The sequence below is a fragment of the Dromiciops gliroides genome, chromosome 5 (genome assembly GCF_019393635.1).
Source record: "Dromiciops gliroides isolate mDroGli1 chromosome 5, mDroGli1.pri, whole genome shotgun sequence".
NCBI lineage: Eukaryota > Metazoa > Chordata > Mammalia > Microbiotheria > Microbiotheriidae > Dromiciops > Dromiciops gliroides.
Window position 1 is genome coordinate 270,214,164 of NC_057865.1, and position 24,637 is coordinate 270,238,800.

The 24,637-nt window shown below is 41.1% G+C and overlaps 1 protein-coding gene across 1 annotated transcript in view; it reads left to right on the plus strand.

Annotated features, from left to right (window-relative positions):
• The first annotated feature begins 3,809 nt into the window (after window positions 1–3,809).
• Window positions 3,810–24,637, plus strand: part of CRADD (CASP2 and RIPK1 domain containing adaptor with death domain) — a 243,082-nt gene continuing 222,254 nt past the window's right edge. Inside the window, exons 1-2 of the mRNA XM_043968531.1 lie at window positions 3,810–3,940; window positions 7,401–7,703. Of these exons, the coding sequence (XP_043824466.1) occupies window positions 7,406–7,703 (298 nt within the window). The 5' untranslated portion in view covers window positions 3,810–3,940; window positions 7,401–7,405. The remainder of the gene's footprint in view (window positions 3,941–7,400; window positions 7,704–24,637) is intronic.

A 24,637-nucleotide genomic window follows, 5' to 3' on the forward strand; every position in this document is an offset into this window, starting at 1 on the left:
GTCTTTGTATCACCAGAGCTTAGCACAGTGCCCACCACCAGCTAGGTCTTTAATAAATGCTTATTGATTGATTGAAAGAATTCTTCTAATCCAATCTGCTCATTTTACTAATGAGGATATTGAGTTGGAGAAAGATGAAGTTACTTGTCCAAGGTCACACAGACAGCTAAGTAGCAGGGGAAAGAGACCAGTTGAGATCTCTGATTCCAAGGTTAGTGAAGATCTCTCCTGTGCCCTATGTTCATTCCCCATTTTTTCCTCTCCTATTTATTCCCATCACATTCTAGCTCCTCGTTTGCTAGAGAATGTGTTCCAACAACTCTCTTCTCCTAGTATTGTAGCACCCCAGGATTATTATTATCTTGGTTGCCTAGCAAGAAGGAAAACAAAGCACCCATCAGGACATTGCATGGATTAATCGTTTTTCCAATCAAGTCAACAAAAGGCTTAGTATCTGTATGTAATAGTTATTGCTCTTCAACATTAATATGCATTAGTTGATCAGGACGATGGGCTCTTTGTATTGTGAATCACTGTAACCATATAGCTTACTCCATTATAATTTCACCAAGATGATTATTTAGTACATGGATTTTTTTTCATAATCACATGCTTTAACTACTATAAAAGTGCTTGAGAGTTGGGCCATCCCAAACAGGCGATTAGCCCAGGTTTCGGCACTTTTACAAAGATAACATTTAGCCAAGAATGCTGCATCACTGAGCTGAATGAGTTATTAGAATTCATGAGGAGAAAACATGGATTCAGCAAGATAGCAATTAATTAGTACAGACAATTAGATGATGCTCTCTCCAGAGACAGTGTTGCATAATACCTTTATTAGAGAACCATACAGGAGACTAAGCAACTCCCTCCCTCTTTTCCTTCCTTCCTTCCTTCCTTCCTTCCTTCCTTCCTTCCTTCCTTCCTTCCTTCCTTCCTTCCTTCCTTCCTTCCTTCCTTCCTTCCTTCCTTCCTTCCTTCCTTCTTTTCTCTCTCCCTCCCTCCCTTCCTTCCTTTCTTCCTTCCTCCCTCCCTCCCTCCCTTCCTTCCTTCCTTCCTTCCTTCCTTCCTTCCTTCCTTCCTTCCTTCCTTCCTTCCTTCCTTCCTTCCTTCCTTCCTTCCTTCCTTCCTTCCTTCCTTCCTTCCTTCCTTCCTTCTCTCCTTCCTTCCTTCCTCTCTCTTCTTGTCTCTCTCTGTTTCTGTGTCTCTGTCTCTCTATGTCTTTCTATTTCTGTCTGTCTCTTGTGGGGTCATTACACCAAGGCTACAAATGAGATAATATATGTGAAATACTTTGCAAACCTTAAAGTGCTACATAAATTTTCACTCTCATTATTACCCTTCATCCTTTTTGTGAAGGCCGGTCCCCTGACCCACATCTATTTGCCCAGTCCATCTCCCCTATTTTGGCTTCCCTTGCTTCCATACTCAGCCTTGATCCCTTTGTCTGACACTTTCATGTTTTACTAGCAACTACCCTGCACATTTTTTTTTGTTCCCTGATGTTTCTGGTCTACAAATCACTAGCCCTGAGTATACCACATCATCTAATTTCTCTGCTGATGCTCCTGGGCTGCTAAAAGTCAGTGGAGAAAAATGACATCAAGCTGATTTTGCCTCTTGTAAATTTGTGGCATATATATTATCTGCTGGCCTACTGTTACTATTAGACCATCTTCCTCCACCTTTTTAGGCCCCTATCTTGTTCCTCATAGCAATTGTTTCAAACTTCCCTGCTCTGCCACCTCCCCACATCTTCCTCACCTACATTTTTAGCAGATGGTTTGGCTTCCTTTTTCTGAGAAGATTGAAGCCATTCTTCAAACTTTCTCTGGATCATCACACCTGCTCATCCTTACCTTTTCTTTTTTCCCTCTAGAAGAGAGAGCCCTGGGGCAGCTAGGTGGTACAGTGGATAGAGCACCAGCCCTGGAGTCAGGAGTACCTGAATTCAAATCCGGCCTCAGACACTTAACACTCACTAGCTGTGTGACCCTGGGCAAGTCACTTAACCCCAATTGCCTCACTAATAAAATAAAATAAAATAAAATAAAATAAAATAAAATAAAATAAAATAAAATAAAAATAGAAGAGAGAGCCCTACCATTACACAGGATGATCCCCCTACACCTGCCCTTGAACCCATTCCCTCCTTTTTCTTCCAGGAACTTGCTCCATTCATCATCTCTGTCTCCTACATCTCAGGAAAGTGACTTTACTAGGGTCACATAGTAAATCAGTGCCTGAACCCAAGTCTTTTGATGTTGGATCCAGTGCTCTTTCCAGTTATCCATACTGTATTTGAAGACTTCCATTGATGGGGAACTTATTACCTTGAAAGGCAAACCAATTCCATTTTTAAAAAACTACCTTTTGCGATGCCATACCTTTCCTTTGAGAGCAACAATAATTTTAAATTGCTCAATCCAGTAGGATAGGAAGCTCCTTGAGTGAAGCAATTTTCATCTCGGTCTATATTATCCCCCTAATCCCTACTACAATGACCATCAATAAATGCTTATTGATCACAGAATCATCCTCTTAGAGCTGGAAGGGATCTCAGTGACCACATAAATTTAGTAATCCCCTCGTTTAACAGGTGAGGAAACTGAGGCCCAAAGAAGTTAAGTGACTTGCCCATTGTCCCACAGCTATTTATTAGCAGAACCAGGACCAGAACCCGGGGAGTTTCTTATTCCAAAGCACTTTTTGTTTTGTTTTGTTTTTTGTTTTTGTAGGGCAATGGGGTTTAAGTGACTTGCCCAGGGTCACACAGCTAGTAAGTGTCAAGTGTCTGAGGCTGGATTTGAACTCAGGTCCTCCTCAATCCAGGGCCGGTGCTTTATCCACTGCCGCCCCCTCCAAAGCACTTTTTGTATTTCAAATTGCCTCCCTTGAAACTGAATGAAAGTCGAATGAAATGTAACAAATGCATTGATTTCTGTGTGTCTTTCTCCTCTTATTTCTCCATTGCCTTTGTTCCTTTATTCAGAGGTTCTTAACCTGGGGGGGTCTGTGGACTTGTTTAATATATGCACATGTGCACATATATTAAATATATATATATATATATACACATAGAGAGATTGAAATAAATGGATATAGGTATATAGAATATGATATAATAATATGGATCTATATAACATGATACAATAACATGGATAGAAATATAATAAATATATAACATGATATAGCTACATTATAACTATGACTATAGCTACATGCTATATAATAATATGTATATAGGTGTTATACAATGTGATGTAATATGGATATAGGTATCATATAATATAATACTATGGATAAGTAGTAGGTATTATGATACAATGTGATATAAATATAGGGTTTATAATATAATCCTATGGATATAGGTATGTAATGACATTATAATATGGATATAACTATGGTATATGTGGTATAATAATATAGCTATAGAGATATATGATGACACTGCATGCAGCTGTAGTATATGTTATGATATAACAGCATCTAAATATAAACGATTATATTGCAATATAAATGGTTTCCTTTATAATCCTATGTATTTTATCTTATGCATTTAAAAACATTTTGAGAAGAGGCGGCTACAGCCTCCACGAGACGCTGCCAAAGTGGTGAGTCCCATGACACAGAGGACGTTAATAAGTCCCGCTTTATATCCAAATCCAATAACAGGCAGCAGACTTGCCTTATTCATTTCCGTTGCCAGGAGCTACAACAGCCTTTGCCCACAGCAAACATGACGACGCTGCCCTCAGTGACGTAAAGCGCCAGGAGCAAAGATGGCGCCCGATCCGACTTCCTGTGCTGGCCCCTAACAAAGATGGCCACGAGCACTTCCTGTTTGGGGTTCTTGCCTCTAACAAAGATGGCGGATGCATGACAGGTTACCCCAGAGCCGGGACTCAAGGGGTCGCTTGCTGAGGGCGTGGTGTCTGTAAGTAACAGGAAATAAGAAACTATGTAACCATATTTTATGGCAGCCTGTTAGTGACGTCAAGGACCTTCGCAGCCGGGCGCCCCCTCCCTGCTGGGGTCCTTTCCTTGGGTATCATTTTAGTGGTTGGTGCACTCGACCTCTCTGGTCCCCAGACCTTACCTGCCCCCTACTTGCTGTGTGACCTTGGAGTGGTCACTTGACCTGTCTGGTCCCCAAATCTCATTCTTCTCCCTACCTGCTGTGTGATGTTAGGGTGCTTTCTGACGTCTCTGGTCTCTGACCCTTCCTTGCTCTCTTTCTGACCTCCTGTGTGACACTGTGAAACAGCAGAAAATGCTGGGTTTGGGTTCAAATTCTGACATTATACCAGTTATTCTTTGTGTGATCTTGAGCAAGTGAGTTCCCTTTTTTCAGCCCCAGTTTCCCCAGGATTTAAAGTTCCTTTCATATCTGTATCTATGCTGCCTGGAGGCAGCCAGATGATATATTGGATAGGGCACCTGACCTGGAGTCAGGAAGACCTGAGTTCAAATCCAGTCTTAGATACTAGCTGTGTGACCCTGGGTAAGTCACTTCACTGCCACCTGCCTCAGTTTCCTCATCTCTAAAATGGGAATAATAATAATTATAGCACCTACCTCCCTGGGCGGTTGTGAGGATCAAATGAGAGAATATTTGTAAATCCGGAGGCATTTAGTAGGTGCTTAATAAGTGCCTATTTCCTCCCTCCTGGGACCCTTGCAGGCTTCAGCTTCCCCATTTATCAAAATGATAAAGCCAGACTAGATGATCGCCTATCTCCTTCTAGCTCCAAAGCATTGGCTTTCCAATCAGTGGGTATAAGAAAAATATCTTTAAAAGGTTTGGGGAGGGCTAAGTAATCTAAGGAATTAAGAGTCTCACCGGCTCATTTCACTGATGAGAAAACTGAGGCCAAGGGACTTAAAGCGATTTGTCCCATATCACACAGAGATCAAGAAGCAGAGGCAAGATTTGGACCCAGGTCCTCTGATTCCAGATCCAGGGATCTTTCCGCTCTCCCACCCTGACTCATGATGGTTCAAGGTGTCCATGAGCAGGTCTCTAAGTAGTGGTAAAAAAAAAAAAATGGAACCTGGAAAGTTCTCTTTCCTGCTTCATACAAGCTGTGTGACCTTGGGCAAGTCACTTAACCCCAACTGCCTCTCTCCCCCGCCCCCCCCCCCTCTCTCTTTCTCTCTCTCTCTCTCTCTCTCTCTCTCACACACACACACACACACACACACACACACACACAGGAATTGGGCTTTTGTGACTTAATTGTGGTGTGACTTTGGACAGCTCACTTCCTTTGTCTGCTTCCATTTCCTCTTCTTTAAATGACAGTGTCTCCAAGGCTTCTGTCACATCTAAAGACTTCTCAAAGAGGGATGAAATGTGACCAACCTCTAGGCCTTGGTTTCCCTTCTTGTAATGTGCCCAGTCTCAGTGCCTTCTCTTTCTTCAGAGTCTCTGATTCCTATCATTTAAACTGCTCCTGAAGCTCTGCATTCTCCACCAAACTCTGTCTCCTTCCCTTGGTACTGGTTGCCCCTGGTGCCCTGAATGTTCTTCCTCCTTGGTCCTCCCCTTAGCATCTCTGGCTTCCTGGAGAGTTAGCTGAGGCATCACCTTCTGCATCAGAGGCTCTCAAGCTTTTTGGTCTTGGGATCCCCACTCCCCGACTTTTATTTATTTTGATCAATCCTATTGATATTTATTGCATTAAAAATTAAAATGGATAAAATTGGAAAATTATTGTCATTAAAACAAACCTAAACCATTATATCTTAATATAATCTTTTTTTCCCTGAAAATAATGATAGTTATAATAAAGAATATTTGGTGTGAAATAAAGTTTTGAATGAATAGTAGCATTGGTTTACATATTTTTTGAAAACTCTTTCACATCTGACTTAATAGAAAATAGATGGATTCTCATATCTGTGGATACCATCTACTGCTATCTATTGCTTTGGCTGAAGTATATGGAAACAATCTGGCCTCACCCTGACATGTACTTGAAAAATAGAGTATTTTAAGAAGTGAGTAATGTCTTAGTATTATTATGAAAATAGCTTTCACTATTTGGACCTCCTAGAAGGGTGTCAGGGACCCCCAAGGGTTTTCAGACCATACTTTCAGAGAATCTCTATTATACATAAAGCCTTTCTTGATTCCTGCCTTCCCCTGCCCCTCCAATGCTATTGTTATTATTTAGTTGTTTCAATTGTCTTGATCCTCCATGACCCCATTTGGGATTTTTTTGGCAAAGATACTAGAAAAGTTTACCGTTTCCTTCTCCTGCTCATTTTACAGATAGGGAAATGGAGGCAAATGGGGTTAAGTGACTTGCCCAGGGTCAACACAGCTAGTAAGTGTCCAAGGTCAAATTTGAACTCAGGTCTTCCTGATTTCAGGCCCAATGCTCTGTCCACTGTGCCACCTAGCCACCCAAGTTCACTCTATACATCAATCCAGAATGCCACCTGTGTTCCTTATGGGGATGCTATGACTCACCTCTCATTACTCTTCACTTTCCCTGAACCTCAGTTTGAAGACCACCTCCTCCAGGAAGCCTTTCTTGATTCTCATCTTCTTTTGTCTCTCTACCCCATTAATTTAGATAGAATTTGTATTTACTTATCTAGCATGTGTTTTTCTCTCATATATCCTACTCCCAACCAATAAAAATGTGAGTTCCTTGAGGCTGGGGATTATTTCCCTGACTGCCACATAATAGGTGCCTAATAAATGCTTTTTCATTGATGTTATATCTCCACCAGTAGAATGTGTGACTTTTGAGAGCAGGGACACTTGAATTTTATTCTTTGTTATTGAGTTATATAGAGGGCCACTCTTTTTTTTTTTTTTTTGCAGGACAATGAGGGTTAAGTGACTTGCCCAGGGTCACACAGCTAGTAAGTGTCAAGTGTCTGAGGTCAGATTTGAACTCAGGTCCTCCTGAATCCAGGGCCGGTGCTTTATCCACTGTGCTACCTAGCTGCCCCTGAGGGCCACTCTTCAGACCTGGAGTCTGAAGATCTGAGTTCAAATCCTACCTCAGACACTTCCTGGTTGTGTGACCCTGGGCAAGTCACTTCACCTCTGCCTGCCTCAGTTTCCTCATCTGTAAACTAGGAATGATATTAGCATCTGTCTCCCAGAGTTATTGTGAGGACAAAATGAGATAATAATTGTAAAGCACTTTGCAAACCTTAAATTGCAATATATTTGCTAGCTATTATTGTTATTATTTGATTTCCTTATGTGTCCTTTTCATGGACCAGGAAATAATATGTTAGAGTTCTTGTCGTTTGAGAGAAGTCACATCCTCCATATTACTTCTGTGTGTTTGATCTCATGTACCTGATTGTACCTAATGAGATCTTCTGGCTGTTAAGAGATTGTCAGCTCTCCTGGTCTCTTTCCTTCTCAGGCAAGATGGAGGCCCGAGATAAGCAGGTTCTCCGCTCCCTTCGGCTGGAACTGGGTGCCGAAGTCCTCGTGGACGGACTTGTTCTTCAGTATCTCTACCAGGAGGGGATCTTGACAGAAAACCACGTTCAAGAAATCAGAGCCCAACCCACAGGTCTCCGGAAGACCATGATGCTGCTGGATATCCTTCCCACACGGGGTCCCAAGGCCTTTGACACCTTCCTCGATTCCCTGCAGGAATTTCCCTGGGTGAGAGAGAAACTGGAGAAATCCCGGGAGGAAGTCGTCCGAGAGATGCCCACAGGTAGGCTCAAAACCATTTTTGCTGGGCGGGTTGGCTGGGGATACTCTATCTTGGCACTCGGTCTTGGAAAGTTGGTGAATCCTGATGTTGGTCAAGAAGGAATCAGGGATGAGGAACCGACTGTCTGGCTTGAGAAGAGAGAAGCAGGAATTAGGTAATGCTGAGGGTCTGCCTGGCAAGGAAGCTATGGAAAGGCTTTAAAATTTCTTTCTTTGAGAATTTGGGAAGTCAAGAGGAAGACATGCTTTCATTGAGAAGACAGGTGGTATTTTGATGGCCGGGAGCAGTTGGAGCCATTACGTGTCTTTAGGTGTGTGGTTTCAGGACTATTGTCTAGTCACCGATCACATCTGTGAAGGAAGAAAGCCCCTCTTGTTCCCCCCTGTAACCCTTGGTCGGTAGACTCGTGTCAAAACCACAAGTGTTTTCAAGATTGGCATCTTTTGTTTGGAAAGGTTGTCGGTTTGAAACTTGCCTTGGTTCTACTTTCCTAAAGCCCCCTCAGGGGCTTGGCTGTGGTTGTGGGTGCTGTTTGTGGGGGAAATGCCCGTGTTGCTCTCAGGCAAGTTTGAAAGCCTGGAATAGCAAGATTTTAAATCTTGAAATGTGTTCTCTCCTATATCCTGCCAACATCAGCACCATCTCCCAAGAGGAAGTAACAGAGAACTGAATTGCCCTATAAAGAAACAATCAGAAATTGTTTTGCATTATACCTAAATTTATTTTTTGTATATATGTATGTATGCATATACATATACTCCAGATGTATATGTTTGGCCTATATGTATATGCATGTGTTGTATTGATGCCCTTTCTCCCCATCACTGTAATTTACAGATATCTCCTCCTTTGTGGTCCTCCACCTCTACTGAGCTACCCCCACTGAGCCTTCCCTTGTAAGAAATGGAGAGAAAAAGCTATTAGGTGATTGGTTTAATGATTTCATGAGTTCACATGATAAATTTACAGGGTATGGATGTTTGTTAGACTGGAGTACCCTCCATAGTGAGTTCCTTTGTTCCCTAGTGGTTGGAGTTGTTCCCTAATGATTGGTAGATTGAGGCCCAAGGGGTGTTCTGCTCTTATTTGGACCTACTTTTCTGTAGCCTATAAGAGATCAGAGGAAAAGTGGCTCCATCCATCCCTTTTGGAGCCTTCTCAAGTGATTTCTCTATCTTGTGTGTTCGGACTGAGTGCCACACAAGAAAAAAATAGTTAAGCAAAACCATCTAACATAAGAACCATGGCTGACAGTGAATGTGGTATTCCATTCCTACTGACCCCCACCTCTCCAAAGAAAGGAATTATGTTTCCTTAGCTCTTCTTAGGGTCAGACTTGCTTGTCATAATGATGCTGTTTGGCTTCGTTTGAGTATTTTTGTTTATATTCTTGGAATCATTGTTTTCCTGACTCTGGCTTGCATTTTTTTTTAATCTAGAAAATGAACATTTCTGTTATTGTCTGGTAGTGGTCACAGTTGTATAATGTGGAGTCTGGAAAATAATTCTATGCTTTTACATACAGTAAAGCTATTATTTATTAAATTATCTTTACAATAGAAGTAGGGAAGGGCTCAAGGAATTTTAGAACCACAATGAACCTCAAGATTGTTGGATCCAATGCCTTAATTTGATAGATAGAGAAATAGGGTCCAGGGGGCAGCTAGGTGGCACAGTGGATAAAGCACCGGCCCTGGATTCAGGAGTACATGAGTTCAAATCCAGCCTCAGACACTTGATACTTACTAGTTGTGTGACCCTGGGGAAGTCACTTAACCCCCATTGTCCCACAAAAAAAAGAGAGAAATGGGGTCCAGGTGGAGGTAAAGTTACTGACCTCAGGATCCTATAGATAAGAATGGTAGAACTTGATATCAAACCCAAGTCTCCTGACTCAAAGTCCAGTGATCTTTCCCCTAACATAGCAGCTCTTAGCCATGAACTTGTTTTCCTAAAATTTTTTAAAAATTGTATTCTAATATAACTGGTCTCCTTAGTAATCCTTAGTATCTGTTTTATGTATTTAAAAGCACAGCTCTGAGAAGGGGATGAGGGGCTTCCCCAGATTTCACAGGGGGGTCTCAGGCACACAAAGAAGTTTTTAAGACTCTGCCCCATAGCTAGTTATCTTTTTGTGTGCTGTAAGGTTTATAAATATGCTTCCTTCATAACAATCCCATGAGGTGAACAGGGGAAGCCTACTTTCCATTTTACTGATCAGGAAACTGAGTCTCAGAGGAAAAAAATGACTTGCTCAGAGTCACACAAAGTTACTCAAATTTGGGTCACTCCTTTTTCTAGTACATCACATTGGTGCTCTGGAGTTGGCACTGAACCTGAAAGTCAGCGAGAGCGTGGTGAAAAATTCAGGGCTTGCTATGTCCTCTTGTCTTTGTTCAAGCCTTTGCCCCTGAAAAAAGAGTTTATTTAAAAATATGTCAAGGTAGCAATACATTGATCTCTAGAGATCAGCAAGGGATTCAGGAAGGAGCCAGCTTTTATGGATAACTTTCATGATGAGATACAGATGATTCAGGGAGGTCCAAGTCAGCAAAAGGGGATGGGCCCCTCCCCAACTGTGGTGTCATAAGGAATGAGTTTATAGATAATGAGAATGGGTTTCTTTCTACATGCTGGCTAACGGGTAGGGGAATATCTCCTGTATACTGGATAGCTGTAGACTGGGTGGTGCATGCCCCAACACTAATTAACGAGGACCCAGAAAACAAGCCAGAATAGAGACAATGGGAGTCACCACCTAAATTTCAGTACTCTCCTGTTGGGCCTTTTCTTTGGTTGAGCGGACACACACACACACACACACACACACACACACACACACACACACACAGGCGCACTCATGTCATGGAAGATCATGGGTGTAAGCCAGGCCATGTACTAACTGAAACTCATGTCCTGTTGTAATATTTAGTTTTCTGAACCGAGATTCCCTCTGGGGCAAAGAAATAATCCCTTTTAGACTCATTCTTTTCAAAAGCATAGACAATCTCTTCTTAGAGCCTCAGACTCAACAAAAGAAATAGAGGCCATTTTGGAAATCTAGGTGGTTAGGCTGTATTCACAGACAGCTTGGTGAAAAGCGGCACCATCTTGGTGGCCTGCCTGGTCATTCTGCCCAAGGGACAGGGGGCAAAGAGGAACCATTTTTGCTAAGCAGTGAGTCAATCAAGCCAACTGGGTGAGAAGGGAAAAAACCAAAAAAACACGGAGCAAACAGAGACAAGTTCGACAATGGCAGCCTCTCTCCTGACATCCTCCTAGAAGTTTCACAAAGTGATGTTTTTGCCAAGTGCTGTTGATTTTTCAGGGTGGCCAGTGGAGATAGTGGGCAGCACCGAGGGAGGCCTGGCTATTGATTAGCCTGGCCTATCTTTATAGCATTGCTGCTGAAAACTGCATTCTAGAAAGGAGGCCCCGTGTGTACGTATGTGCCCTTGAGACGTTTCCACGGTGAGAAATTGGTTTTCATCCAGCTAGGTTTTGGACAATTTACAGCTGCTTATAAGTGTTAGTATTTATTTATTTTATCTATTTATTTTTCTGACAGGGAAGAATGGAAGAAATGACTAGTTGGGAGAACACAGGGTTCTTGTTGAGACCTGAAAATGGAAGATGAGCTTTTAAAAATAAGCCATTTGATGGAAAATTGGGATCTTAGAAATCAAACCACTATGAGTTCTAAGGGCAGGGTTTTACCATTTTCAGGAGCCTGCCTTTTTCTTTGTGATAGTTAGGACTGAAATCATTTTCCCCCCTTTTGAATACATATCTACATATATATCTGTCTATATACATACACACACACACATATATATACATACACACACATATATACTATTTGTATATATACATATAGCTGTATCTATCATCTATAGATATATATGCCTGTCTATATACATATACATATAGATATAGATAGATGCTGGATAGATAGAGATATATGTATATACACATAGTATATATGTATATATACATAGTGTGTGTGTGTATATATATATATATATATACACACACACACACACACATATATATACATAGTACATATATATATTGGACCCAATTCTGATTAACTAGGACCCAGAATTACACATACACACACATATAGATAGACACAACACATACACATGTGTGTGTATATATATATATGCATATATACATATATGTATACATAAGTACACACACATATATATAGATATCTGTATATATACACATACAGATATATACACACATATCTATATATACAAATATGTGAAATATATATTTGGACTATATATTCAATATGTAAATATATACCAATTATATATGCTATATATAAAAGTATATATCCTTTCTCTCTCTCTCTCTCTCTCTCTCTATCCTATATGTATATATGCCCTACCCACCCCCTTTACAAACACATTTAGTTAAATGAAACAAATTCTCATATTGTCCCTGTCTTTAAACACACACACACACACACACACACACACACACACACACACACACACGTCCCTCAATTTTCACTCAGAGTTTCAGAGTCCATCACCTTTCTATCTGGACATGGATAGCATGTTTCATCATGTCATTGCTATCATTCAATTATATCAGTCATGTGTGATTCTTCATGGCCCCATTTGGGGTTTTCTTGGCAAAAATAATGGACTGGTTTGCCATTTTCTCCTCCAGCGTATTTCACAGATCAGGAAACTGAGGCAAACAGGGTTAAGTAACTTGTCTAGGATCACACAGCCAGTAAGTGTGTTTGAGGCCAGATTTGAACTCAGGCTTTCTTGACTCCAGGCTTTGCATTCTATTCACTGTACTACCTTGATGTCCATTTCATCATGGGGTCTTGATTTACTGGAAAGCAGTCAATTATTTTTTGCAAATGGAGCAAAGTGTGCCAGTGGTTGGCTGCCTTCCAATTGATGTTCTTGTAAGAACCCAGAGGCTCATTTCCTAGGACCTTGATGCCTTCTAGTTAAAAACTGTCACGATGAGATTTTAAAATAGTTTATTTATACTTTACTCTTTGTGTGTGTGTGTGTGTGTGTGTGTGTGTGTGTGTGTGTGTGTGTGTGTGTGTGTGAGGCAGTTGGGGTTAAGTGACTTGCCAGGGTCACACAGCCAGTAAGTGTTAAGTGTCTGAGGTCAGATTTGAACTCAGGTCCTCCTGATTCCAGGGCTGGTGCTCTAACCATTGCACCACTTAGCTGCCCCTTATACTTTTACTGTTTTTTTTGTTTGTTTGTTTGTTTTGTTTTTGGTGAGGCAATTGGGGTTAAGTGACTTGCCCAGGGTCACACAGCTAGTAAGTGTCAAGTGTCTGACGCTGGATTTGAACTCAGGTCCTCCTGAATACAGGGCCAGTGCTCTATCCACTATGCCACCTAGCTGCCCCTATACTTTACTTTTAAAAGTATGTTTGGGCTCTGTGGGTCCCGACAATAGGGAGAACAGTACTCTTTTATGTGTATTTATCCAGCCCCATCTTTATTTTCTCCAGTAGAAAGGACGTAGGATTTGGATTCAGAGGAACCAGGTTTGAATCTCAGCCCAACTCATTAGTAGCTGTGTGACTTCAGGTTTAACTCTCTGGGTCACACCTTCCGTATCTGTCAAATGAAGAGACTGGACCCTGTGGTCTCTGAGGGCCCTTCTGATCTTAAATCTGTGGTCTGGTGACTCTGAGCTCATTCAGTTGTACAGATTTGGTGATCTCTTTCTGCACTGGCTGGTGGCCACAAACAAGTGTTTTCCCTTCAGTCCACCAGATTCCCTGCTCCTAGAAGGAAGCCGGTGTATTTTACCCGGAAGGGAAAGTTAGGTTTTTTGTTTGTTTGTTATTTCTCTGACATTGAGTCTCAGAATGTTGCTTTTTTTTCCATTGTAAGTTCTGAGCTAGTTCAGAGACCTTATTTGGTGATAGCATCTGCTTGATTTTTCTGGTTTCCAGTTTGGGGGATGGTATTATTTTGTGTGGCATATGGACTGCATCTAGCTTCAGAGTCTAAAAATAACCAAAGATTATATTTTAAATGCCCCTAGGAGACAATCTCTTAATGCCAGAATCAACTGGATCCTGTTCTTAGTGACAAGTCCTACTATTTGACAAACTCTTGATTTTAATTATCTCCATAGGCATTAGATAGACTCAGGATAGGCTCAATGTATGTGTACACACGTATACGTATATTTGTTTGTGTGTGTGTATACAGGTATATGCAGATACACACATACATACTATACTCTATAGTATATGTAGAGTATATAATATGCATATATACATTCTGTATGCAGACTGTAGTCTGTCTCTATAATATATACTATATATACAATACATACATGCATGTATATGCACATATGCAACACACACTCATGTGCTCATGCACACACATATACTCACATACCTATGTACATGCATGCATACATACATGTACGCACAATCTATCTATACACTCATGTGTACACACTTGTGCATACATGCACACACATGCATATACATGTGTACACACACACGCACATCCAAACACACCTAGTTCATCTTTTTTTGTTGTTTTTGTTTTGTTTTGTTTGGCGGGGCAATGGGGGTTAAGTGATTTTCCCAGGGTCACACAGCTAGTAAGTGTCAAGTGTCTGAGGCCGGATTTGAACTCAGGTACTCCTGCATCCAGGGCCGGTGCTTTATCCACTGCGCCACCTAGCCGCCCCCAACCTGGTTCATCTTTAAGAGGGAAGTAGTCTACTTAAAGAACCATTAATCTGCTGGGCAGCTTTTCAAAACTGCTTTTTGTCAACAACCGACAGGGCTGGCTCATAAGATCATGGAATTGTAGATTCAGGACTGGAAGGGACTTGGGAGCTCACCTTGTCCAACCCCTTCCTTTTTAACAAATCTCATTTTACTGTTTGGTTTTGGTTTTGACATTCCTTTCATTTCCAAATATATCCTGCCCTTCTCTCCTAACCTTTGGATCATCCCTTGCAACACATTGAAAAAAGCAAAAGAAAGTCTTTTAGTAAAATCAATAAACAAGATTATAGATCTCAAGCTGGAAGGGGCCTCAGGAGCCGTCTTGTCCAGTTTCCTTATTTTACAGATGAAGAAATTGAGGCCTGGGGAAGTGAAGTGACTTGTCCAAGGTCACACAGGTAGTGAGTGTCGGAGGTAAGATTTGAACCCAGTTCCTCTGACTCTGGAGCTCTTTCCCTGCAGACCACACTGCCTTTCACCTCAATCATGTCTGCAAATACACAAGGTCCTCACTTCTAATGGTCCCCAACCTCTATAAAGAGGGGAAGCAAATCTATTTTCTCAGTTTTTCTCTGGGGCCAAGGTTGGTCATTAGAATTACACAGCATTCAGGTTTTTGTTTTTTCCTGTTTATATCATTATATATCATTTTTCTGGTTCCACTTATTTCCTTCTTCATCGATTCATACCGGTCTTTCCAGCCTGCTTCCAACTGTTCCCATTCATCGTCTCTTGGTGCAGAAATGTCCCATCACATTCACAAGAGGAATCTGCTTTCTGCTTCTTTGCTATCACAGAAAGTGCTGCCATGACTATGCTGGTGTGCGCACGACCCTTCTGACCTGAAGTCATCTGGGCATACACCTGGTAACGTGGTATCTGGGTCACAAGGTTGTCCACTTCTTACGTATCGTTTCAAACTGGGCTCCAAAATGCCAACATGTCCTTTTACAGATAAAAGGATCGAGGCTCAGAAAGAGCCTCTGACTTCTTGCCTTTCCTCTCCAGCCTGCTCTCCTCAGATCTTTACTGTCCATGGGCTCTGTCTGCCTCAGTTTCCTCATCTATAAAAAGGGGATAATAAAAGCACCCATCTCTCAAGATTGTTGTGAGGATCAAATGAAATAATATCTGTAAAAGTGCTTGGCAAACCTTACAGCTATTATCACAATCACCAACATCATCATCAAGGGATCTGCCCACACTCAAACAGGTGATCAGATGTTAGCACCAGGACTTAAACTAAGGCCTTTTGACCCCAAATTGAGTGTTCTTGATGTGATACCACCAGGATTTGGGAAAACAGAATGACGATAATTTTCTTGCCTATGAAAATAACCCTGCATAGACAAAACTGAATCTTATTTTTCCGGATGGCACGTTTCTTTTTGTGCTACTTTTTGATGGTGGAAATGTCAGGCATCTCCATTTTTCCCAGCAAAAATAAGAATTTTCCAGTACCTTTCAGGTTCTCAAAGCAAAAACAAGAGATTCTTCAGCCGACTCTGTTTGATATAATACAGTGGGCTCTTTAATCCAACTAACATTTTGGAGGCTCAGAAGATTGTCTCATTCAGAGATGGCTTCCTAATTTGATCAGACGGATTCAGAATTGGATTTCAGGTTACCAGCATACACAACGATTGAAAATCTATTTGACAAAGTCCTTGGGCTATGAACACAGATTCAGAGTTTGGCAGCAGTGTCCTTAACACATTCGGCTCTGCTGTGGTCTGTGAATGTGGTATTTTGATAGCCTTTGCACTAATCTAGAAGAGCACCAGGAGGTTCTGGGTGACCCTTAGAAGGTGTCAATAATGGCTCCATTAAATGTTTTCCAACGGCTGATGAAACTTGGAAGAAAAAATGTCAATCATCCAAGAAACACGACATTATTCAGAGAATCGTCATTTATGTCCTGCTTAGGGCTGAGTGCTGCATACACTGCACGTCTGGCGGTGTATTCTCCTGGAGAACGTTTATGGGGTTTCCATACTCTCGGCCCAATGTATATGCTGCCTTGTCCCAGCTTTGACATCATGAGTCCTTGATGTCAGTCTAGTCCAATGGTAATTTAGGAAGAATTTGTGATATCATTTCACTCCTAGTCTTTACATGAACAGGAGTGAAATTCACACACCTCTTTTTAATAGAAACCATTCTATCTCTCATCATAAAATCACAGATTTAAGGCTGGAAGGGCCCTCAGAGGCCATCTACTTTAACCCCCTTGTTTTATAGAGAAGGCCAAGGTCAAGAGAGGTGATAGGATCTCTCCAATGTCACACAGGGAGCAGATATCAGGGGTAGGATTTGAACTAAGGTCTTCGGACTCCAGAGGCAGTTCTTTCCCTTATGCTGCACTAATATTGACATATTAGATGATCTTTTAGGTCAACAACATCAGGGCATAGAATGAAAAGTGGAAACCCCACCCCTGCTTTCTTTATTTCAATGCTGATTTGTTTGAATTTTAAAAAATTAATATTTTTCAATTAACAAGTATTTATTTTCTCTCCCATTTACTTCCCCTCCCTATCCTCACTGGAAAACCAAAACAAAACCCCTATAAGAAATCCTCACAGTCAAAGAAAACAAATCCCCACATCTCATCATTGACATTGGAATAATTTTTGATCTTTGGGTTTCTCAGAGTTCTTAAGTTTTGCAAATTGTTTGTTTTTGCAATGCTGATATTATTGTCCTTCTCACTTCACTCCACATTAATCCACAAAATCATTCCTGGTTTTTCTGAAACCATCCCTTCCTTCATTTTTTTTTAATGGCACAATAGAATTCAATCACAATCATATACCATAACTTCTTCAGCCATTCCCTGATTGATGGGCATTCCCATAGTTTCCAATTCTTTGCCACCACAAAAAAAGAGCTGATAGAACCCTTTCTTCTTTCTTTGTTCTGTTTGGGTGAAGACCCAGCAGGGTATTACTGAGTCAAAGGGTATGCCCAGTTTGGTATCTTTCTAAGCATAGTTGCAATTTGCTTTTGAGAATGACTAAACCATTCATCAGGTCCACCAACAGTGCATGAGTTTGCCTGTTTTCTGGCAGCCCCTCCAGTATTTGTCATTTTCATTTTCTTGTCGACATTGGTATGAGGTAGAATCTCAGAGCTGCTTAGTTTGCATTTCTTTGATTATTAGTGATTTAGAGATTTCTTTTTATGTGGCTGTTGATTATCTTGGGTTTCTTCTTTTGAGAATGACTTTTTCATATCATTTGATATCTGCTGGCAAATGGCTCTTAGTCTTATACATTTAAACCTGATCCTATGTCCTTGGAAATTAAAGTCTTTATCAGAGCAACTTGCTGGGCAGATTTTCTCCCTCTGGTTTACTGTTTTCCCTTCTTATCCATCTTGAACCTTGTTTCCTAGGAAGCCATGAAAAAGCATTGATGTTTTTATTAGAGAAGAATGTTCTGGAAGCAGTATGGAGCTTTGAAATAAATTAAGAGCTATGTTGTATAGTGGAAAGAGGGCTGGCTCTGGGTTCAAATCTTACCTCTGACATTTACTACCTCTATCATATTGGGCAACTCATTTAACTTCTCATCTGTAAAATGTGTGGCTGGGGCTAGGGGACCTCTACAGTGTCTTCCGGACCTGGATCTATGTTCCTTCAGTATTGTATCTCTTTGATGTGTTCATGGATCTGTGACTTCATCAGTATGGAAACCCCTTTACCTGGGATGCTTGGCAACCCCTCCGTGTCTTTTCATCCTATATGCATCTTGCCTGTGTTTTCCTTTAAACCCCCTGTAAATGTTGACTATGTTGAAGCCCCTGGTCTTTTTCTTTTACTATATCTGGGATACTACTGTGGCCCTGTTGTCTCCACTATCCCCGTGTGATTGTCCCAACAACTTTTCTGGTCACATCCTCAATACTATCTTTTACATCAATTGGTAAGTTTATTAAGCACCTACTGTGTGCCAGACACAGTGCTAAATGTACCCCCTGGGGCAAGTCGTTACTAACATGACCATATTACATTGACCTTGGGGTGGGGAGGGATCTTTGTAATTTTAATTCTTTTGAATTTGTTTCCATGATATGTAGCCTTATAGCTTAACAAGATCAATGCTGATGTGCTCTTGAAGGGAAGGCCAGTTTGGGATTATCGAAGCCCTGAGTTGTTTCTGGGACAGAGGCTTTATAACGGTTCCTATATCCCTCCTCTGACACCTTCCAACTCTGTGACCATGAGCAAGTCACTTAACCTGTGCAGGCTTCAGGCAGATCTCTAAGACCGTTTATGGAGTTGTAAATTAGTTATTGTGGTAAAAATTATTGGAGTTTAGCTGACTTATTTGGGAGGGGCCACACCTGGCCCACCCTGAAGTTACATATGCTACTGAGGTCAGAAGGAGAACTCTCCATAGGCAGTTTTTGAAGGACCTCCCCTTTTGGGGGAGGAAGATTGAACGCTTGCTGAGGGGAGGCTGAGTCGCTGCCAGAACGCTCGCTCTCTCCCACTCTCTCTCCTCGGTTTTCCTGGTGGCTCGAGAAACTAGCAGATGTCCCAGGTGCGGTGAGTGAACACAAAAGCCCTGCATTCCTTTGAATTAGCTTAATTGGAAGCAAGCTGGGGATTGTGTAGACTTAGGTTAGAGTTAGGAGAATTTATTTGTATTTCTTTTTCCCTATTTCCTTGGCTTTGATTTTTATTAATTTCACCTTTGTTGTTTAATTAATTTCCAAGTAATAAAATCTAATCCTGTCGTGGAAAAGAAGCTGTAAGGCTCCTTTCTTATTGACCTGGGAGAAATATCTAAAAGGGCAGTTCGGAGGGGAGGGAGCTTTGAACCTAGAGGTCCTTCATTATTCCCGGGATCCCAATATTTCAGAGAGTCACCCAATTAACTCTTCATATATTAAATTTGGTCCATACATTATGACTATGGTGACAGGAGTTCTCACACCAACAAAATCACAAATCCTTGTTATATTAATGTATTGACACACAGTTTCCCAAGGACAGTCTACCTACTCAGTTTTGGGCCTGGATCATGCTTCATCTAGACACACATCCGAGTTACACCTATGACTGGACTAATTCAGATGGATGCTTGTCATAAGTTGGGCAGTTACATTTTTTTCATCCACTTTGGTTTTTCAGTGTCTATATTAATACTGTGTATTGATTTGAGGGATTAAAAATAATAGTCATCATCGCTCCCCTTTCTTTACTGTTTTAAAATTTCTAAAGCACTTCCCTTACAACAAGACTGAAAGATAGGCAGTGCAGGTATTATTATACCCAATTTACAGATGAGGAAACTGGTGGAAATGACTTAGTAAGTGACACCAATTAATATTTCAACCAGAGCCCAGGTCTCTTGGCCAAAACTTTTTTTAAAATTAAAAAAAAAAACTAATAGTATTTTATTTTCCAATTACATATAAAGACACTTTTCAACATTCATTTTTGGAAAGATTTTGAGTGCCGAATTTTTCTCTTTCTATTCTATCTCTGTTCCCCAAGATGGCAAGGAATCTGATGGTCTTTACCCTAACTTTAGCACTATCCTAGTACCCTGCCTATAGAGTTCCAGGAATTGATTCAGTAGTAGGGTGTCATATGAATGTAGGAACATCATCAATAGAAAAATGAGGAATCTGGGCCCATAGTTGTTATGTCTTCTCAGTCTCATCTTGGTGGTTATTAGTTAGTTAATTTTTTTTCTTGGTGGTTATTAAAGAATATGATATCTTTTCTATTCTTTGGGGATCTTCTTCTCTTTGAATTTCCCCAAGGATTGATGCCTTTGGGTGCCTTTAAAATTATATCACCTTTTACTTAGGTGATGGTATTTCTTCTGTGAGCAGCAAGTCTGGTCCAGTGACCTCATCTTATTAGAACCATTTCTATTTGCATTCCCATTGGCTAGGGAGGTAGTACAATTCCAGCACTGTAGTCCCACTGTTGTGCTTGGGAGAACAGATCCCTATTAAAACCCAACCCAACCCCTGTGTAATCTGTTTCATTTCTTTTTTGGTGGCTGTCCTTCCACCTGGTCTCATCTGGAGATGCTATCAGGATAACTTGCTTTGTCTAGAGCTCTTTCCAAGCTCTCCCTAGGCTTATTTTAACTATAATTCCTTTTGACTGTTGAGTGAGTAACCTTCCATTCTCCTCCTCTGTCATGTTTTTCAAACATACTTGGGCTCTGAACAGGTATTGCCCTTGGCCGCCATGTCTTTCCACTTGGCAGGGAGATTGGCCGTTTCTGGACTCATTTTCTCTCCTCATTGTGATGACTGTTTTTCATCAGTTAAACCTCTCTAGGAAATTGTAATAGAGTTCATGTATTTCCTTTTATCCATTTCCCATTTCTTTTGGAACCCACATTTTATTTAAACTGCCTGAGTTGGAGTTACTATAATGGCAAACACTTCCTTCTCATCTTTATCCTTTTCTTCTAATCTGGGATATACTTTGACCTTTGTTCTCACCAACCAATAATATGGCTGTACAGAGAAAGCTGATTTTAAAATCACTGCATTGTTTGTAACAAGTTGCTTCCTAGTCTTTCAGATTTAGTTTTAATTTTTTTTGCCTATGATATTTCTTCCTGCTTTCTAACTTTGTAACCCCCATCTGAGAAAACTGTTGTTTGCCTACAGTGGGGAGGCATCCGACTGGTCAACAAGCCTTTGTCATCTCTCATTCCTTGATCCCAAACCATATTTTCCAACATAGTTTTTGCTGCCCTCTGGGCCTACTTTGGTACAGCTGGGTGGTGCAGTGGATGGAACACTGGGGTGGGAATCAGGAAGACTCACCTTCCTGAGTTCAAATCCAGCCTCAGATACTTAGTATCTGTGTGACCCTGGGCAAGCCATTCAACCCAGTTTGCCTCAGTTTCTTTATCTGTAAAATGAGCTGGAGAAGGAAATGGCAAACCATTCCAGTATCTCTGCCAAGAAAACCTCAAATGGGAGAATTTCAAGACTAAAATGGCTCAATAGTAGCAAGTGCCTACTTTGGCATTAAATTTCCCAAGTAAATGTTAGCTTAGTTTGGAGAATTTTGTCAGGGTCTTAATAGATTTTCTTTACTCAATTTCCCAAAATGGATGTTGTCTCTTGTGATGATTAATTCATTTCATTTTTTGAGGAGGACCCCAATTTTTGAAGTTGTTTTATTTCCTCCCCCAGCTGCTATCCTCTACCAAATAACTGGCATTTATTTTAAATATATCACATACACACACACACACACACACACGCACATATATATATATATATATATATATGTGCGTGTGTGTATGGGGTTTTTTTTATATAAGCATATCATCTCCCCAATAGAACTCAAGCTCTTCAAAGGCAGACACATTATCATCTTTGTGTCGGTAGTGCCTGGTGCATAATATCTGATAAGTGCTTGATAAATACTTCTCATCTGATTGAGCATTGGAACTTTTAAATGCCCCCATTTTTTTTTTTTTCCGGATCTCTTCCTCTCCTCAATGGCTTGTAATCTACATTTGAAAACTTTCTGTCATGGTGATCTTTATTGATTTAATTGTTCCTTGAATTTCTTACTAAACTTTTCCATCTTTCATTATTTTTTTCCCCCACAGATTTCCATGGGAAAAATAATGTGGTGACCCTGGGAATTCTTGTAATTCTATCAGGGTGGATGTAAATTTTTCAGTCAGAAATTTATCAGGGTGGGGTGGGTTGGGGGGTGGAATTTAATCATTTTACTTGCAGAAGAGAATGTGAGGAACAGCAAATAAAGATGTTTTCAATGTATATAGTACATTATCCAATCCAGGTTATGCTCATTTCTATTGGAAAGTCACTTGGTCACCATTTGGGCTTGATTTGAAATAGAATTCAAGAGCAAATTCCTCTTGGTAACACCTATCTGTGTGACCTTTGGCAAACCCTTTACACTCTCCATAAACGGGGATGAAATGTGCACTTATCTATGGAACAGAACCAAAAGATCTAATGCCTGTAAGTCATAATATGCCAGTGAGAAATAAATGTTTCTTTTTATTGCCTTTGCTTTTGTTTTACTGCCAATAACAGCAGTAGATAAACATTGATACTAAGTTGCTAGTGTTAACACAGTACTCTTCCTTTTCAAGCAGCTAGATGGCTCAGTGGATAGAATGCTGGGCCTAGAGTCGGGAAGACCCGAGTTCAAATCCTGCCTCAGACACTTAATAGCTTTATGACCCTGGGTAAGTCACTTAACCTCTGCCTGCCTCAGTTTCCTAGACTGTAAAATAGGAATAATATTGGCACCTACTTCCCAGGGTTGTTGTGAGGAGGAATGAGATAATCATTGTCAAGCGCTTAGCACATTGCCTGTTCCATAGCAGAACCTTAATAAATAATAAATGCTTTTTCTCTCATTATCTTTACCTCTCTATGCCTTTATTTGCTCATCCGTAAAATGGGAATAAGGAAATTGCCCACCTTGAAGGGTTATTGTGAAGATCAGTTGAGTTGGCATATGTGAAGCGCTTTGCAAAACCTTCAGTGCTCTGTAAACATTACCTATACAATAATGTCGGGGATCTTAGGCTCTTTGCTACCCTTTGTCCTGCCCAGGGGGGAGCTCTCCTTAGGGAATATGGAAGGCTGAGGTGGGTGGTATGGTTAACAGTGGCTACAAGAGTTTGGAGGAGGGAGGGTGATGGAACAAATTCAGCTGCTATCTGGAGTTCTTTCTGCTCTAGTATTTGGCCTCATGAGGAGACTGACTGATTTTTATCAAGGACTTTGCTTATTTAAAGAAGCCTTTTTCCCCCTCTGAATGGATATGGAATGATGTTTTGATTGTGTCCAGATCCCAGCAGTGTGGCTTTTGATGTCCTATTGAATACTACCCCCCCCCTTTTTTTTTTCCTTTCAAGTGCAAAGATCATATCCCAGAGATCTTGGGCAGATACAAGGATGAGATTTTCATAAAAATATTTGGCCCCTGCAATTGTAATTGTTTAAAAGGTAGTTATAACAGTTGGGGCCTGCATTTTACAAGAAGGGGTTTTTTTTTAACTCCTTTTTTCTTTTTTCTTGTTGCCTTCCACAAGGGTACCCAAAAGGAATGGCAGAAGGCTTTTATTGAATATTTATGGGGCTGATGAAATACTGCATCTGTTGGCAGTTAATTTCTGCGCTTTCTAGGAACAGCGACCACGTGACATGTTCCTGCACAGTGGGAGTGCCTTCTTCTCTCCTTTGGAAATGGACATTTCAAATATATTTTTTTTCTCACTTATGGGGGATTTTTTTTTTTTGGTGGAGAAGGGAAATCTGCATTTAGAGAGGGTCCCATGTTTCTGAACATTCTCATGTTCTCGTAGATTATTGCTTAAGAGTAATGCCTGGGGGTGGCTAGGTGGTGCAGTGGATAAAGCCCTGGCCCTGGATTCAGGAGTTCCTGAGTTCAAATCCGGCCTCAGACACTTGACACTTACTGGCTGTGTGACCCTGGGCAAGTCACTTAACCCCCATTGCCCTGCAAAAAAAAAAAAAGAGTAATGCCTGCTGTCCATCTACTGCTGGGATGAAACCCCATTAGTCTGAACACGATGCTGGTGGAATAGGGTGCTGATCAGTTCAGCTTCTTGGCTGTGGCCCTTTGTTGGAGAAAGCTGAGGGGGTCCCTCCACATGGCAGGTGGGCATAGGAAGTGGCTCCTTGCTAAGAGGAGAACACAGAGACCTCCTGCATTTGGGTCCCAGTGCCTGGGGCCCAAGGTAACTGGGGAATGCCAGTCCAGGGAAGGACGTTTTCGATAGGAGCTTGACCCTCTTGGCCTGTGTCCATAGTGTATTTTTTTTTTTTTGCAGGGCAATGAGGGTTAAGTGACTTGCCCAAGGTCACAGAGCTAGTAAGTGTCAAGTGTCTGAGGCTGGATTTGAACTCAGGTCCTCCTGAATCCAGGGCCAGTGCTTTATCCACTGTGCCACCTAGCTGCCCCCTTCTCTTGGCCTGTGTAAAGCAAACTGTCAGGTGTGTGCTTTCTCTTAAGGACTCCATCTTTGCTTTGCCTATTTCCCACCTGCTTCCAAAGTTTAGGAGAAGAGAGGGGAAGGGATTTGCCATTCTTACCTTCCCTCCTCACACCCATCAGAAGAGGCCCATGCATTCTTTACCAAGGAGCCTGAGAAGGCTAATTCATAGTACCAGAAGA